The sequence below is a fragment of the Apteryx rowi genome, unplaced genomic scaffold (genome assembly GCF_003343035.1).
Source record: "Apteryx rowi isolate R43461 unplaced genomic scaffold, aptRow1 scaffold_443, whole genome shotgun sequence".
NCBI classification, from domain to species: Eukaryota; Metazoa; Chordata; class Aves; order Apterygiformes; family Apterygidae; genus Apteryx; species Apteryx rowi.
This window is the reverse complement of record NW_020450698.1, coordinates 511,920-527,743: the sequence shown is the minus strand read 5'-3', so window position 1 is coordinate 527,743 and position 15,824 is coordinate 511,920. Positions and strand designations below refer to the sequence as shown.

The following is a 15,824-nucleotide window of genomic DNA, read 5'->3' as shown; positions in this document are numbered from 1 at the left end:
CAGTGCCATGGGGAGCAGAGCATGTGGGAGACCTAATGTGATGGATAAATTAAGCTATATTGAAAAAAACCATGGGTGAGGAAGGGTGAGCCATACAGATGCATTGCAGAGGACTGGTGGCAGGGTACTGGTGGAAATTTGCTAAAGATATGACAGCTGTTGAGAAAATACAGATATACTACTGATGTGTTGCTCTGAAAGGAATGCTGTATCCACAGAGGAAAAGAAGAAATCTGTGGACCTGTACCTCACTTCTTTCAAAGACTGGATTTAGAGCTCGCTTGCCTTGTGTGATGAGGACAGATGTGCCTTCTGTACAATACATGGCAGCATGATTGCCTATAAACCTCTTATCACTGTTTCATTTCCTTTATTACTTCCTTCTCTCTTTCATGCCCACCCCTTGTCAGTTGAAGTACCAACATTTGTCTTCCTTTAACAAGCTACTGACTTAACCCTAGCAAAGTTACTGTTCTTTAGAAGGAAATCTCTTCTGTGTAGCATCAGAAACAATTTCTCTGGCATTTCTGTAATGAGACTGGAAAAGTCCTCTTCCCTCTACAGTTAACAGTCAAACTGGAACACCATATGCATGCAGCGTGTCCTTTATCGCTGCCAGATCCATCAGTATGCAGCAGGGGATATCCAGGCAGTTGTAATTCTGCAGTTAACAAGGGACAGGTGACTTCTCTGGTCTGATAGCAGTTTAGAGCTAGTGATTGTTCTAAGTGGATATTTTCTTTTTCTTTCAAAAGAGAAGGTGTCTCCATCACACCCTGCTTGAGCGATGTCTGAAACTCAGAAATCCCTAACTTGAATTGTTTTGGTGAACAAAGCTAAAGACTGGCTGCCCTGCCTCTGTTTTCCTAGCACTGGGAAGTCTCTATGAGCTCTGTTGGAGTGTTTACCTTTCCAACTGTAAGGGAAGCAGTAGCAAGTGAGCAATAAAAAGGATTGGCTGTAGATCTGCTTCTAGCTGATTCTCTAAGTCTTTGCACCTTTCCCAGAACAGCTCTAGCTATACAGTATTCTCAGCAGCATTGGCTATCCAGAGGTTTGCCCCAGCTCTTCTCTGCCTGGTTTGAGGTATCTAGTTGCTGACTCCTTGGAACACTTAGACATGAAAATCATTCCCTGTTAGCTTTTGAACTATCTTACTGTGGCCTGTTTAACTAGGTTTGTTAGGTTTTTTGAATATGTGTTGCTTCATATTTTTGTATGTGTGTTAGCAGAAACCTTTGAGATTGAATTAAGGCAGCAAATAACCCTAAACAAAGGGTAACAGTAGCATTCCATTGTCTGCTACAGGGAGCGAAGGTGGATAAGCTGTTGCAATGCCTCTGGTCCTGGCTAGCCTCTAAGGCAATGGAAAGCAACATTCCTATTCTGCTTTCTCAGTTTTGCTTAGCTGTGGGGGAGGCTTGATGCAGCCAGTTCTATGGCAGGAATCTGTACTGAGAATAGAAGATGAAAGGGTCCAGTGCTCCACATGAGCCGGAGGCATTTAGGATTAGACTGTCGTGCCCTAGGCTCCTTTCAGAGCCCAGAAGACAGGGAATCCTTCAAGGTCTGAAGAAGGATAACAAGCTGGTGACTCTGACTTCTGCCAGCATGGTGTATAGTTATCTCTTAAGCTGACAGAGTGGAAAAGCCTTGAATGTTAATTAGTTTGGACTCTGATTTTTGTTTAGTTTTTAGTCAATTTATGGTATCCTGATAAGCAGGCCATTCAAAGGGAGGGGAGGCGGGAAAGGAATCGTGAAAGGAGAGAAAGATGAGAGTTTTATTTCAGCTTTTGCAAATCCAGAAAATATTTAACCCTTTTCAGGTGTCCATGCAGATGTGCTATGGGTGAGCTTGGTCCTCTCTTGTATATCTGCCATGAGTTCTCCATTCAAAAAAAGTGTCTTGTGGCATTTATACATTCAATAGAGGCTAAATTCCTTTTTTTAAACTTCATGAGGCTCTTCCATGAAGCAGTAAAATGATGGAAGATATATTCAAAGTGGTATTTTTTCTCTGTGTTTTGTTCTTTCTCCCTCCTTTTCTCCACCCTCAAAACAAAACCCCAAGACACTGGAACCCAGAAATGAGATAACGCTGTTTTGTTGCGTGGTTCTTCAAGATACTTCTTGTGTTTCAAGAGCAGAACTCTGAAAAATGTGGAACACTTGTTTTTTGAAGAAAACAACCATTTGTCTTAATGTTTTTGTTCCCTGGGTAACCTGGATGCCAGAAACCTCAGATCTGATTGCTTTCAGAAGAATTACTTTCTGGCACTGAAAAGTTGAAACTTAGTGGCTGCAAGTGGAGTGGTATCCTGAGCAAACAAATCATTATTCTAATACAGCAGATGTGCACTGGAGGGATAAATTCTTTACCTCAATTCATGTTCTCCAGGGAATCTATTTAGAAAAACATTTCAAAGCTATTGAAGAGCACCTGTTCAGGCTGTCCAGTTATTTCTGTTTGTCTGTTCAAAATTCATGTAAGGGATTTTCTGTCAAATACTGATTATAAGCTATAAATTTCATTGGTGTCTGGAGCATGATAGTTATTTTAATGCCAGTTTCCACGTGAAATTTCTGTAGTAATTTGGAACAGTAGGATTATCTTGGAATGCTTTCTTCAAAGGTCTTCCTTTGAATGTACTCTGCTTGCTTACTTTCTGTTTCTGCTCAGCCCACTGAACAACAAGACAGGTAGGAGAGGGAATAGACAGCACATTTCTAATGAATGTACTCCATCTCCCTTCTAGTCCAGTTTCTCCACATGTCAGTGTAGGGCTCCTAACAGTTCACTGAGCAAAACTCTTAAAATCATTATACAGTGATGAAACCCTCCTTGACCTCACTGGATTAGTCTGCAAAGGAGCCTATGCAGCCAGCACCTTGCTGGTATTCACTTAGGAGTTAGTCAGTCTCTGGCTTTGGTGTTTAAAAGGCAAACTTTTGAAGTACAGTAGCTTCACGTATAAGTCATGGCTTTTATTAGCCTTGTTACCTTAAAGGAAGAAACAATGCTAGCTACTGTAAGACAAATCACTTGCTTATGTAACACATTCACATGCACATTAGACGCAGTTGTCATTTTCACAAGAAACAGTGCCCTGGATGTGATCCTATAGAACTTGACCTTGAAGTATTTTATTTGTAATTCTCAGGTGTTTACGTATTTCTTAAGTTTCCAAGTTAGTAGAACACTTCTGTTTTAACTTTATTGGTTTCAGTTCTTCATTCGCTGCTTGCTTCTTAGTACTGATCTGTTATGCTGCACTGTACATTACACTGTCCCTGAATGCATATTTATTTTCTACCTGATACGCTGTGTGTGCTTACCAGTTACGGACACCTGATTGACAGAGCTGTTCAGGTCCGTAGGAACACAGATGTCTCTTTCAAGTTGCATGTAAAGGTCAAGTTCTGTTTCCACTAAAACCAATGGAAAATAGTCTGTGATTTCACTAGTTTATTTCCAAGATTTGTCCAAATTTCTAATGCAAAGGGCAGTGTTAATTTTCAATACTAATTAGGGAAGATGATTGTTTGATGGTGTTCGCACACAAATGGCATGAAAAGATGCACACAGTTTCTGATTTCCTTGAGAGATGTTTTACATGCCTTGAATTATTTAAGTTTTCTAAATGCAGCTGTGAAAATCTGTGTCTTGAAATGTGGTTTTCAATAGAACAAGAAGCTAAAAAAAAAGTCCATTGCCCACTTGTCTTTTGCTAGTTACCACACCCTTTTTGCTTCATTCCTCTAAACCAGAGCAGGAGTCTTCTGGCAGTTGCTTATGTAATAGTTCTGCCCTTGCTGTCAGTCTCTCTGCTGTACACTGTTTTAGTATCATGAGCTGCCTGAGCTTTTGCAGGCTGTATACCAGTTTTTCTTTCCTGTCAGAATTTCATAAACACTTGTGTAACCTAAAATTGCAGGCTAACTTGTTTTCCTGTTTTGCTACCTTCAGATTCAGTTATGGAATGCTAGTGAAGTGGGTATGGCCTCTAGTCCAAAAATGGCTTGAGGAAATAAATATTTGCATTTGACCCACTAGGATATATTTCATTTTTTTGCAGTGAAATTTACTTTTCTCCTTTGACTGTCCTTAAGCTTCAGAAAATGCAAAACTGAATCTTGACAACTCAAGTGACTTTCTCCTTTTTTTTACTTAGCTTTCACAACAATAAAAGAGATCTTGAACATGCTATGTTTATCCTTGACGTGATTTGATTTTTATTTTTTAATGACAGACTGTTAGCGTTTTGAAACTTCTCTCTAACGCAGTTCCTTGAATGATAATGCAAAAGCAGGCTCTCGGGTTCTGTTCTGGTGTTTCACTGGGGTGGTTTTGATCCTACTCAAACCAGCATGTAGGTTAAAGCACCACTGTGGGTATATTTGATTAGATTTTCTGCCAGTGGGGCTCTTCAAGTGTTAGAGCACTGAGGGAAGGATGCTGCTTGTAAGATTATGTTGAGGTGAGAAGAGGTGCTCGAGGAGGGAGTGAAGATCTGAAGCTACCGCATGGTTGAAGCACTTGCATGCATTTAAGGCTAGCTTGATTTAGGTCAACTCTATAAATTGGTCAGCCAGCCAGTTGCCGAAGCTGGGCTACAGGCATTCATAGCAATGCTAGAGAAGCATTTAGTAACGGAAACCTAGAGGGCCAGGCTTCTCTGTTCTGCCAGACATTACACTCAGTGGTTAGGAGGTGGGTGGTACCATCTAGCTATGGTTAGCTTTTAGCCTTAATGAGTCAGCTATAGGCAGGGGATTGCAAGCCAAGCCTCTGCCTTTCAGTTACACTTCCTCTTAGCTGGAGAGATGATGTCACCATTGTGTGAATGCTATATTACTTCTCCTTTTATGGCGATGAACAGRCTTGAAACTGGAGTCACTCATGCAGAGGAAGTGGGTGATAAAGGCCTGTTAGGATGTTCGGTAACTGAGATGCATAGCGTAAATTGCACATTCTGTTCTAGCTTGCCAACCTTTTTCTTCTTCAATCTCAAAACATTTAAGAACAAACTCGGGAGTTTGGGACTCTATTCATTTATCAATTATACCAACATATTTGATCACAGCAGTTCCAGAATTCATTCAGATCTGTTATTTTGCAGTAGAATATTTGACTGAGGTTTTTTAATATACAAGATGTCTGTCTTGTCAAAACAAATTCTGGTTTAATTAAGTTTCTAATAAATGCTGAAAGGTCCTGGAAGCAGTCTAGAATGAGTTTTATGTTTTGGGGCTGCAGAAAGTCAAGAATGAGCTGGATATTAAGGTTTTTTTAATGTAGTCAACAATTAATCTAGTGGTCTAGTTATACCATACTGCTGTATAGCTTAAATTTGAAGGATGTATTGCATCCTGAATTTCTGGATGCTTGAGGCTGCTGCTTCTTATGATCACTTGAATACTGTGGTAATGAGAGCTAAAGAAGAGCCTAGATAAAAAGCTTGCCTTGCCAGCTGGTCTGAAATACAGAAATGTTGTTATAATTAACTAATGAGTTGCTCTTCTGGATTGTTTTTAATAAGTAACTTTGTTTAGGATAGAAAAGCAGATGCAGATTTCTTTTAATCAGGAGTTTCTTGATTGTGTCATTGTAAGCAACCGAGTTTATGGTACCCAGCACATTCTGTTTTGCTGAGTAGGTTGCTTGCACAACTGACAATGGAATAAAGGCAAGTGCTGACTGAAGTCATGCAGTACTCCTGTGTTGAATGATCCTTTAAAAGAAAAGAAGAAAAAAAAAAAAAGGAGGGGGAAGGGTGCCTCTTGTCTGGGCAATTGAGTTCTGAATCATGATGGCACAAGTCAGAGTTGCATGGAGAATGAATATTGGTATTTAGAGTAATTCTTAGCTGGAACTGTGTCTAAGAGTTACGCTTTTGTAGTTGCTAGCTCTTTGGCTGTTTGGTAGTCTCCAATTTCCTGTTGCTCAACACATTATTTGAGTTGTCTGTTCGTACACAATTAGAAGAATTCCAGCTATCCCAATGACTGCTGCTTTGCAGTCCTGGGAAAGAATTTCCCCCGGACTGCAAACAGGAATGTTGCCTTTTATGGCAGCGTCTGCACACTGCCGGTGACTTGCCTGCACTCGCAGGTATGTTTTTGCTGGTTTAAGGCAGAGGTGACTAACACAACTGCAGCAGGCCACCATGAAAGTGTGCTGGAGGAGGAAAACATAGTACCAGGAGGGCTTTGAACATGGTCTATGCCTTTGCCTGCCTGCGCACCAGTTACAGTGCCTCACCCTTTACTAAGGTGTGGAAAGAACATGTGTTTGGCACTTTGACTTCCTTGGTAACTACAGATTGGTGTTGCTACCTTCTTCATTTTGGAAGAGCATCTAAAGAGCCTTTCAACCAAGTATGACAAAATTTGTCATGAACAAAAAGTGTTCAATGCCAAAGTGCTTCTGGGTATTATCTGATGTTGGTCATCTCTTTTTCTGTTGGGCAGTTGGTTTATCTAGCTGCTTGCCAGTGTTTTTGCTGAAATAAGGAGGAGGCCCTCTTGGAGGAGAGGAAAGGGGAAGGCATGTGTTATTTAGACTATTTGATTTAAGTACCCAGGGCTTTATTGCTTGTATGGGGAGCCTCGGCTCATAATTCAGATGCCAAAATCGGTTACCAGGAGTTAGTAGGAGTAGCATCCTTTGGGTTATCTTTTGTTCCTCAAAAAGGCTTCTTAGATGAGCCTCTCTAGTACTTGAATGTGAGTGCAACCTTTTCTAGGACAAGTGGGCTGCTTGTTGTTCACAGTCAAGCTTTCAAAGTCAGATGTTATTCAGAGACAAAATCTTTTCCCTTCATATAGCTGTTTCATGATCGAGAAATGCACCCAGGTGTCACCACTACTGAAGAATATGTTTCTGGAGGCAGTCTGTAAATGAGTCATTAGTTATTCCCCTGATCCACCCTCAAAGTGCCCAGTTACGCAGAAGGTTGGCATGTGCCTGCTGAGCCATTGACCCACTGGGAACCTTGAATGGGTGGGGCCTTCGGAGTCAGGTAACATCCATTCTTCACCTGTCCCTCAGCAAAAGTAGTGCATTTCTTAAAGGCATAATATATAATATTTAAAATTAAATATTTAATATATTAAATATAATTCAGCACCTGAAAAACTGAATATGCAATGCTAGTAAAGCTGCAGGACCTAGTTCTGAATGCTTAGAGCTTGCTGTGCTAGAACCTTCTGAGTAGCAATTTCTTTTCTACATACTTTCTTCCTGTCTTAGGGCTGATTATTAGATCTGCTCTTTCTGTGAATGGTATCAACAGGGGTAAAGCAACTTATTTTCCTCTAAATTTTGTGCGCTTGTTCGCATACAAATGGTTTCTAGTTAAGAAGCTGTAGCACAGGAGTTACCTATTTGTAATATGGGAACCTGATGCTTCCACTGTTAGTTTCAGAATAATTTAAGAAAAGGTATAATCTCAGAGTTTGGTAGGTTTTTTGCTCTTCCTATTCAGTGAAAATGTGTTCAAAGGCCAGATATACTTCCCTCTTAATAAGTGGAGTTGATAGATTTTGTTGTTGCTGTTGGATTTGTGAGATTAGGGCTGAAATACTAAATTTATTTGTGTTGGCTATGTTTAAGGCTGTAGAAAGTAGTTTCAAATACTTGAACGTTCTCTGACTATAAAGCCTTCTCTCATTGGAGCTCAGTCTCTTTATCTTGCACAAAGAAGCTTGAATGGTGACTCAATTATATCCTCTAAGTGCCTCTTTAGTGAGAGGACACTGAGTGCACTTGGGTACTCTACAGGAGAAAGGAACAGGAAGAACCAATAATTAAAATATGGAGACAGTCACATTCAGAAACATACTCCTGAAAATTACTTATAGCTGAAATAAATTATTTGGAGGAATTCAGTGAATTTTCTGCTCTTAGGGATGTTCGAGCCTTGCTGTCTTTTTAGAGATTAAACTTTAGTCCAATACAAGCTCCATGTGGAAAAAGGGAAGAATGACAGTAACTGTATGAAATCTAACTGCAGTGATATTCAGGTTCTTGGACTGGATGATGTGATGTGTCCTCAGGTCTTAATCTCTGTGATAGCACGTTAAGAATCTTGTGTTGTTTAAAAAAAAAAAAAAAAAAAAAAAAACTAATGGCGATCTTGAGTCTGATGGCTCAGTCTGTTCTGCAGGTGTCCCCATAGCTCTTGTGTGATGCAAGACTGTGCATGAATAACTCTTGCAGTGCCTGAGTCTGTTCCATGTCTGAACAGGTCTCACTTCCCCTGTAACTACTACTACAAACTGTCAGAGCTGCTGTGCTGCTGAGCACAGACGCTCTCCAGTCTGCTCAGTACTGGCTGGTTCCTGGTGACATAGGGAAGCAGTGTGGTGCAGCCTGGAGTAGCAGGGGAAGAACAGGAGGGAGGGAGGGATGAAAAGTGAAACCAAGGTAGAAGGAGCGTGTGGGCATAAAAGTGGCGGAGGAGCAGTGGAATGAAGACATGGTGGAAAGACTAGTCAAGGATTGTGTATGAGGAAGTGGAATCATAAATGAAAGCTCAAAGGAGATTAAAGATGTTGGAGAAGATAGTGGTGGGTAGGTTGAGAGCAGTAAGTTCTGTAACTGGAAAGATGTCATCATCCACAGCTGGGAGTTGAATCCATGAGTTAGTACATCTACTACTTAGCATACAATACAGTCTTTTTATTCCTGACTTTTGTGGTGTATCAGCATGAAAGAGAAAAGGTTTCTGCCATTACCAGCTGCTCAGTTAATACAGTAGAGGATGGTGCCATGAATCAGTTGGCTGCATAGGATTTAAGCTGCTGCTCAGCATTGCAGTTTTCAACTCAATTCTGTATAAGATCAGTAGCAAAAATTTCTCACTGGGCTTCCAGTGTTTCTTTTGGGGGGGGGGGGGGAACCTCTGATGGGGATTTTCAGAGTTTGGGATTTTTTTTGCCCTGTCCACTACCACTCTCCTCCAAATCCATTTTCCCTACTCTGCTGCTAACTCTCATAGTCAGTATGGATCTAGAAGAGTGAGGGCTGGAGTGGGATGAAGGACAAGTAGATTTGCATTGAACTGCAGCCCTGTGATAAAGAAACATTCAGGGTCAGGGCGGGGGGAGTTCTGTAATGTTTGTACGAAAACTGTGATGCAAACCGTGGTTGTTTTTATGATGGTGCCATTATTCTTTGACTGGCAGATGGTGGGAGGTTGGCTTCTGTTGCCAGAGAAGGGATTGCCTGGCCATATTTCTGAGGATGCTTGTTGGAGTTTGCTAGCTCCTGTTTTTGTCTTTGGTGTTGATAAGCTTCTGTCATAGAAATTTAAGTTTAAAGTAGTCTTGGTCTGACTACAGTTTTAGAATTATTTCTTTATTTTTATTTATTCTAGATCGAGAGGATCAGTCCATACTTTGCACGTGAGTAGTTGCAATTGTCAGCTTGTCTTGGTGTCAGCTTCTGCATTAAAAATCTTTCTTGGAGGGTTCTTTTACTTATAAGTGTGCTGGGAGTGGGGGTCAGTAAATCCAGGTAATATTGGAGGGTCTAGGAAGTATTTGGCTTTTTAAGCTCCCCCATTATGCATTTAATCCTTTCAGCAGAATAATTTTCTTAAGCACTTCAGGAAGAAAGGTAATTTTGAAATAGTCCCTGTCTCAAACTCCTAGGGAAATACCGTTTTGTTATTGGAAATGGCTTGGAGAATCCTTAAGATTTGATACAGCTGCTGTGTTTAAGTACATTCATACTGATGAGGCTGATATAGCAACAAACAAATACTCTCACTTGACACAGCAGTTTCTTTTCTAGATGTGGGGAAATTGGTTGAGTGAGTTCTGCTCAAGGAGTTAGGGTGTTTCTTTTTATACTCAGGAGGCTTCCTTTTGAAAGATTCACTTCATTACCTTTGAGCCCCTAACTCTACAGCAGCCTCCAGATTACTTGTCAGCCACTTGGAAACCATCCATGTGACTGGAAACCGTAGTTCTTTATTCTGTTCCCTCCTTTGTATACACACATGCAACCCACACCCTGTGAGAAACTGGCTGAAGGCTAGCCTGTGGTCCCAGCTGTATTGCTACCGCTCTCTAGTATGATTCAGTTTTTGTTGTTTTTGACAGAGGTGTCATGGTAGTCAGAATGCAGTTAAAGAGCTCTGTAGCCCTTTGGGGGTTAGAAATATGAATATATCACCTGCTGTCTTTTTTGTGAATGAATCGCAGACTTTCTTTTCAGAGGTGAATCAGGAGCTGGTAAGACAGAGAACACCAAGAAGGTCATTCAGTATCTGGCTCATGTTGCTTCCTCACACAAGTCTAAAAAAGACCAGGTAAGACCCAGTTTTATCTTCATGGTGCTATAGTACTGTGCTGGCTTTCAACAATATAATTTCTACTGGTTGACATTGGTAAAAGCCATGTTACCGAATAAAAGCCTAGATATAAACGTCTGTTGGGGACTGAGGAGGACAGTAAACTATGAAATCATAAAATGAGGAGAACAGTTAACTATGAAATCATAAAAGTTTGCCATAAAATGTGAGCTAAGGAATTGCTCTAGGTTATAACTCCTTTGAATTCAATGGAGCTACAGTGGGAATAAACTCATTCACAACATCTTGGATTCATGGGCAAGCGTGTTTAGGAACACTATGAATGAAGCATCACTCAATCTGATCTTTTTACACAGACATATCACTTTTAAACAGTCAAGGCAGTTTAAAACTGATCCTTCTCTGGAGGAGTTACCTCTTTTCTTCAATACCTTTATATATCAGGGCTGGCTTTTATATTCTTTCTCAAAGTGGAGAATGTGGTGGTAGGCTAGTAGATGTCAGCTGAAAACTCTAAAACTGTAGGAAAACATTAAAAGGGTGGAGAACAGCCAAGCATTGCAGCACATGAAAGGAGGGTGGTGGTGGTGGTGATGGGAGGACTTTGAAGATGTCTCACTTATATTTTTTTCCCCTCCCTCTCCCCCGATGGACTATTGCCGAATTCGTCAGTTGTATCCTCGTAGGTGAGCTGCACGTTTACTGCACGTTCTGCACCAGGAATGCGTTTTCTGTCCCATTGTGTGATTTTTTTTGAGCAGCTTTTCACTCCACACCAATATCACTTTCTGCAGCTAGAACAATCCCATAGACAATTCACAATCTTTTTTTTTTTTTTTTTTTTTTTTTTTTTTGGCGTGGTGCACAGTAATCTTTTTGTCAGGATGTTCAATTGGAGACTAAAATAATGTCAAGAATACTTGTCTTCTGTGCTCAATACTAGTTTGCATTTAAGGCTTTTCTTGCAGGACTTTCCCAGGTATACTGTTTGGAAAGAAGTATTCCTCCACGGCAATAGGACTGGACCAGGCTTTCCTAAAACCATGAATGTTTATGTGTGGTGTTCCTAGTGAGACAAATTTAATTAGGTATTCGGCTTTCTATTCCCAGAAGTTAGCTGTGGGTGCAGGTTGCTGAGAAAGGTCAGGAGGAAGCTGTCCTGCAGATGGGATGTTCCAGGACTGTGAGCTTGTTAGCCAAAGCTGAACACATGGGAAATTTTCAGTGCTGAGCTATGTAATGAAAGCCAGATGCCAAGTGCATCCACTGCATCTCTACATAAAAAAATTTTCTCTTAGTAGCTTAATGTGTAGGCAGGTGTTATATGTGTAGAGTTTATGAATAAGAAAGCATCTCTGCACACAGAAATGCTATGTGTGTATGTGCACACTTTGTAATAAGTGGCTTCTGGAATCCAACCAAAAAAATAACTTTTTATGTGCCAAACTTTCAGACACATGAAAGCTTTTTCCATGGCTGTCAGTGGCTGTATTTAGAAACATTTTCCTTTTCTCCCCCCTCCCCCCCCGCTTTTTTTTTTTTTTAATGTGGAAAATAGAATCATGGGTTTGAGTTAAGCATTCTTCCACTACTTATCCTTGAGCAAAATTTCAACCACCTAAGCAGGACAAAGATCATCTTAGGAGAACAAAACAGTTCCATGTTGGGCTTGTTGTGTGATTTGCCCAAGTTTGATTTTTGAAGGATCTTCTGAGAAGTCTTACAACTAACTTTTTGCTCTACTTTTGTGATTAAACAGTAGCTACTGGCCTTATCAGAGAAGAGTTGAACTGGTGTTTTTAAATGTTAGTTTGTAATGAGTGCCTTAGGCAACAGTTCTTTACAAACCTTAGACTTGGAGTCAGATTATGAGGGTTTATGAAGACCAAAACTTTTTATTTAGTTATTTATTTATTTACTCTCAGGTCTCTGATCACTGCAGTCTTATTCTTTAGGATAGAGTATGGTAGTGCCAGATCTCTATTCTTCAAAACAAAAACTCCTCTGCTGGCACCGAGGAACAAGATTAGGCATGGAACTTAAAACCAATGACAGTATAGGAAGTACTGGTGCTTCACTTTCCAGAAAGGTTTCTTGACTATCTTCTAGTAGAAGTTTCGAACGTAAGCTCCTGTTTTCCCAAGTATTCAAGTGAAGTCAGGATTATACAACATATTCTTCAGCTGTAGTTCTGTTTTGGAGATAGTGGCAGCTTCCACTGATGCCAATGCATTAGTATATATGTTCAGCTAAATAGCTTCTAGATGCATGGCGTGAATACTAAGCACGTTACGGCTGCTTTTAGGGCCTACTGAGTCTGATTATGTAACCACTTTTTCATTTAATCAAACTTTATTTATAGAAGCAGGACTGATGTTTTCCCATTCTTAGTCTCTGCCTCTCCACAGACTTGTTAAATCACATAGTAGTCTTTTCAAGATGAGAAGGTTCACAGCAAATCAGAAACTCATGGATAATAGTTGTTGATGCCTAAATCTTTGTAATGAGGGTTGGATTATTGATAGTCTCTTCCTCTTTCCCCCTCCAAGCCGATATTGTTGGGATCCTGTTACTTGAATCTCTCACATGAATGCAAAGAAGAATACAAAAGCAAATCCCTGTTTAAAAAACACAGAGGAGACAACTTCATTTATATATTTATTTATTTATTTTTATTAAATTCTGTTAAAGCTAGTTTTGATGCCTTTCTCCATATTTCCTGAAAAAGAAATGGCTGGCAACACTTCTATCTTGCATAGAAATCATTCCAAAAGGTGTTTGTGTTTGAGACACAAGAAATTCAGTGTATAAGTTTATATCAAGGATTTTAGTTGCTTTAAACTGGTGGTGTAACTTTGGAGCAGAGGGAAAAGACTGCACTCAAGAGTCTGCACTGCCCAACCCAGGGCTAACAGATCCAATGGCTGTTATTGCCTCAGTTTGCATGAGAAATATTGTATGCACTTCAAATGTATGCCAAATATTGTATAAATTTGCTGTGTCAAGGTTCAGGTCAAGGGCCTGCAATTAATGATAGGAACCTGAGAATTTCTAGAAAGCTTGTGACAGCTCTGTGTTGTACTGTTTTTTGCTTTGTGAAATTGCCCATTACATAAGAATAATGAAGTCTCTTCCTTCAGTTAAGATGACCTTCAATATTTAAGGTCAAAAAAAAAAAAGCTACTTTAAAATCTAAACAAAGACAGCATTACAGTGCATGCAAGTGAGGAACGGATACATCACAGTAATCCCAGCTACTTAATCTTATGTGCAATTGCTGTGGCATGCTGAGAACTTGCTTTTACTACCATATCTCAATGCTGAGGCAAATTATGAGAACTGATTTGACCAACTTTAGCCTTTTCTTCTTTCCCACAACTATATATCGCAGTATTCCCTGAGCTAGCATTCTCCGTGCCTGTTGGTTGAAGTGACCTAATTACTTCTAAAATACAATTTACCAACACCTACATGTCATTAATGACACTTCTTCCTGAGGAATTATTATTTTAAAAAAAATCCAAAGGGTCTGTGGCGTACATGTTTCTATCAACTTTTGATCCTTGTGTAGCTAAGCGTGACCCTCGTTTCATTTTTAGCCAAATAATTAAAATAGATTCAATGTCAAAGCCTGACTTCTATTTAGAGAAAAATGCTTTTTTGATCTCTTCCCTCCTTGTTCCTTAGTTGGGTTGAAATGTTAAGCTGGTGACATTACTCACTTCCATAGCAACAGATTGCAGTTACAAACAGAGGTCTAGGAGTTCATTGAGGATGGAGAGGAAGAAGAGGGTGAGAGAAGAGTGTTCCAACTTCAGTGCACGTGCCGGAATAGGAGGGGGAAATATGACTGACACACAATTTCAAGGGCTGAAACCTAGTTTCAAGGTTTTCTCCTTACAAAACCCCACGCTGGCACTGTTGTAAGAGAGTGAATCTTCCAGTTTAGGTTTCCTTTCCAAGGCTAAAACTCCTTGTTATGTATACATGACAGTGAATGAAAGTGTTTGCAGCAGCTGTCTCTTCTGTGAATGCGCAGTTCTACAGGGACTGAGGGTCATATTTGGCTCTGCACTTTGCAAGCATAAAGTGATTGTGGAAGTAAGAAATAAAAACCTAAAGTTCTTTGCTCAGTTTCTGGTATCTCTCTCTCTCTCTCTCTCTCTTTTTTTTTAAACTGCATGTATTTTTAGAGAGGCAGTATAAGGATTGACCTGTTTTATAATGAACCTTGAGAATGAATGGGAAAAATTTTTCTCTAGAGATACCCTTACAAGTTTTGCCCATGAATTCCAGTTCTCAAGAATCAAACTCAGTTTCCATCTGTTATGCCTCAGGAAGCTTTGAGTACTTACAGGTAATTGCTAAAAAGAGAAACATTAATCTAAGTTGTCATTTTCTGTCTCTAGAAGCTTTTTAGGTAATCTTGAATTATATGGAGCTCCATGCTTTTAGCACAGAGGACAAGCGATTTTAAAAACAACCAGGGATATATCTAGAGCCTGCAGGGAAAGGTGTATATGCTCCCATGATCTAGTACTTGGCAGAGATAAAGGTTGTGATTTTTTTGCAGCTCCAGCATTTTGCATTCCTTGAGGGGAGGAGTGTGCAAATATGGCAGTAGAACACAAGCAATCATGCAGTTTGTGGGATGCCACTAATTTTCCTTTCTCTGTGTGTGTGTGTGTGTGCACGCGCACGTGTGCACTCATGCACCTCTGTACAAAGGAGGTTTTTTCCTTGTTTGTTTTGTGGAGGATGTTCTAGTTCATGAAAACTCTATTTATTTATTTTGGAGCTCTTCAAACTGATTTTAGAACCTACAACTAGCAGAGTTCAGGGCTGTCTTGCAATAGCAAACTAAGATTTTTCTCACTCTTCTTGCTTGGATGGCAAGACACTTCTGGGATGTGGGCATGATCTTGGATAGAATGAATGGTCTTCTGCTTTGATCCTGGGAAGTCTTTGGGATGTTATGGCCAAGTAGCTTTAAAGGGCTGCTCGTTAACAGAAAGCCAGCGCTGTAAGTGGAGATCTTTGTGTTGAGGAAAGGAATGAGGCATATTGTGAATGAAATGGAATTCCGTTTTACCCAGAAAACTAATAAGTCTCCTTTGAAAGTCTGAGGGAGCATCTTCTAAGGTTTAATATGGCTTCTCTACAACAGATGCCAAGCTAGTGTGAGTTGAACCTTCAGTGCTGGTTTGATCCAAGCTTAATGCAGCAAATTGCTACCTATTTTATTGATTTCTGGTTTCCCTCCAGGGAGAACTAGAGAGACAGTTGCTGCAAGCTAATCCCATCCTGGAGGCCTTTGGAAATGCCAAGACAGTAAAGAATGACAACTCCTCGAGATTCGTGAGTATTATCCAGCTTGCGTGCCAGTATCCTAAATTTTCCAAAGAGAGGGGAAGAAGAAGGGAGGGTGGACTTGTTCTGCTTTTGAGTTAATTGTTGTCTTGGAATAGAACAGTTGTCTGTGAGTGGCTTCCCTCAAATG

General features: G+C 40.2%; 1 protein-coding gene across 1 annotated transcript in view; it reads left to right on the top strand.

Annotated features, from left to right (window-relative positions):
• The window catches only part of MYH9 (myosin heavy chain 9), a 73,266-nt gene that overhangs the window by 24,281 nt on the left and 33,161 nt on the right, over positions 1-15,824 (top strand). The window contains exons 4-6 of the mRNA XM_026076942.1: positions 9,383-9,410; positions 10,228-10,321; positions 15,590-15,682. Of these exons, the coding sequence (XP_025932727.1) occupies positions 9,383-9,410; positions 10,228-10,321; positions 15,590-15,682 (215 nt within the window). The remainder of the gene's footprint in view (positions 1-9,382; positions 9,411-10,227; positions 10,322-15,589; positions 15,683-15,824) is intronic.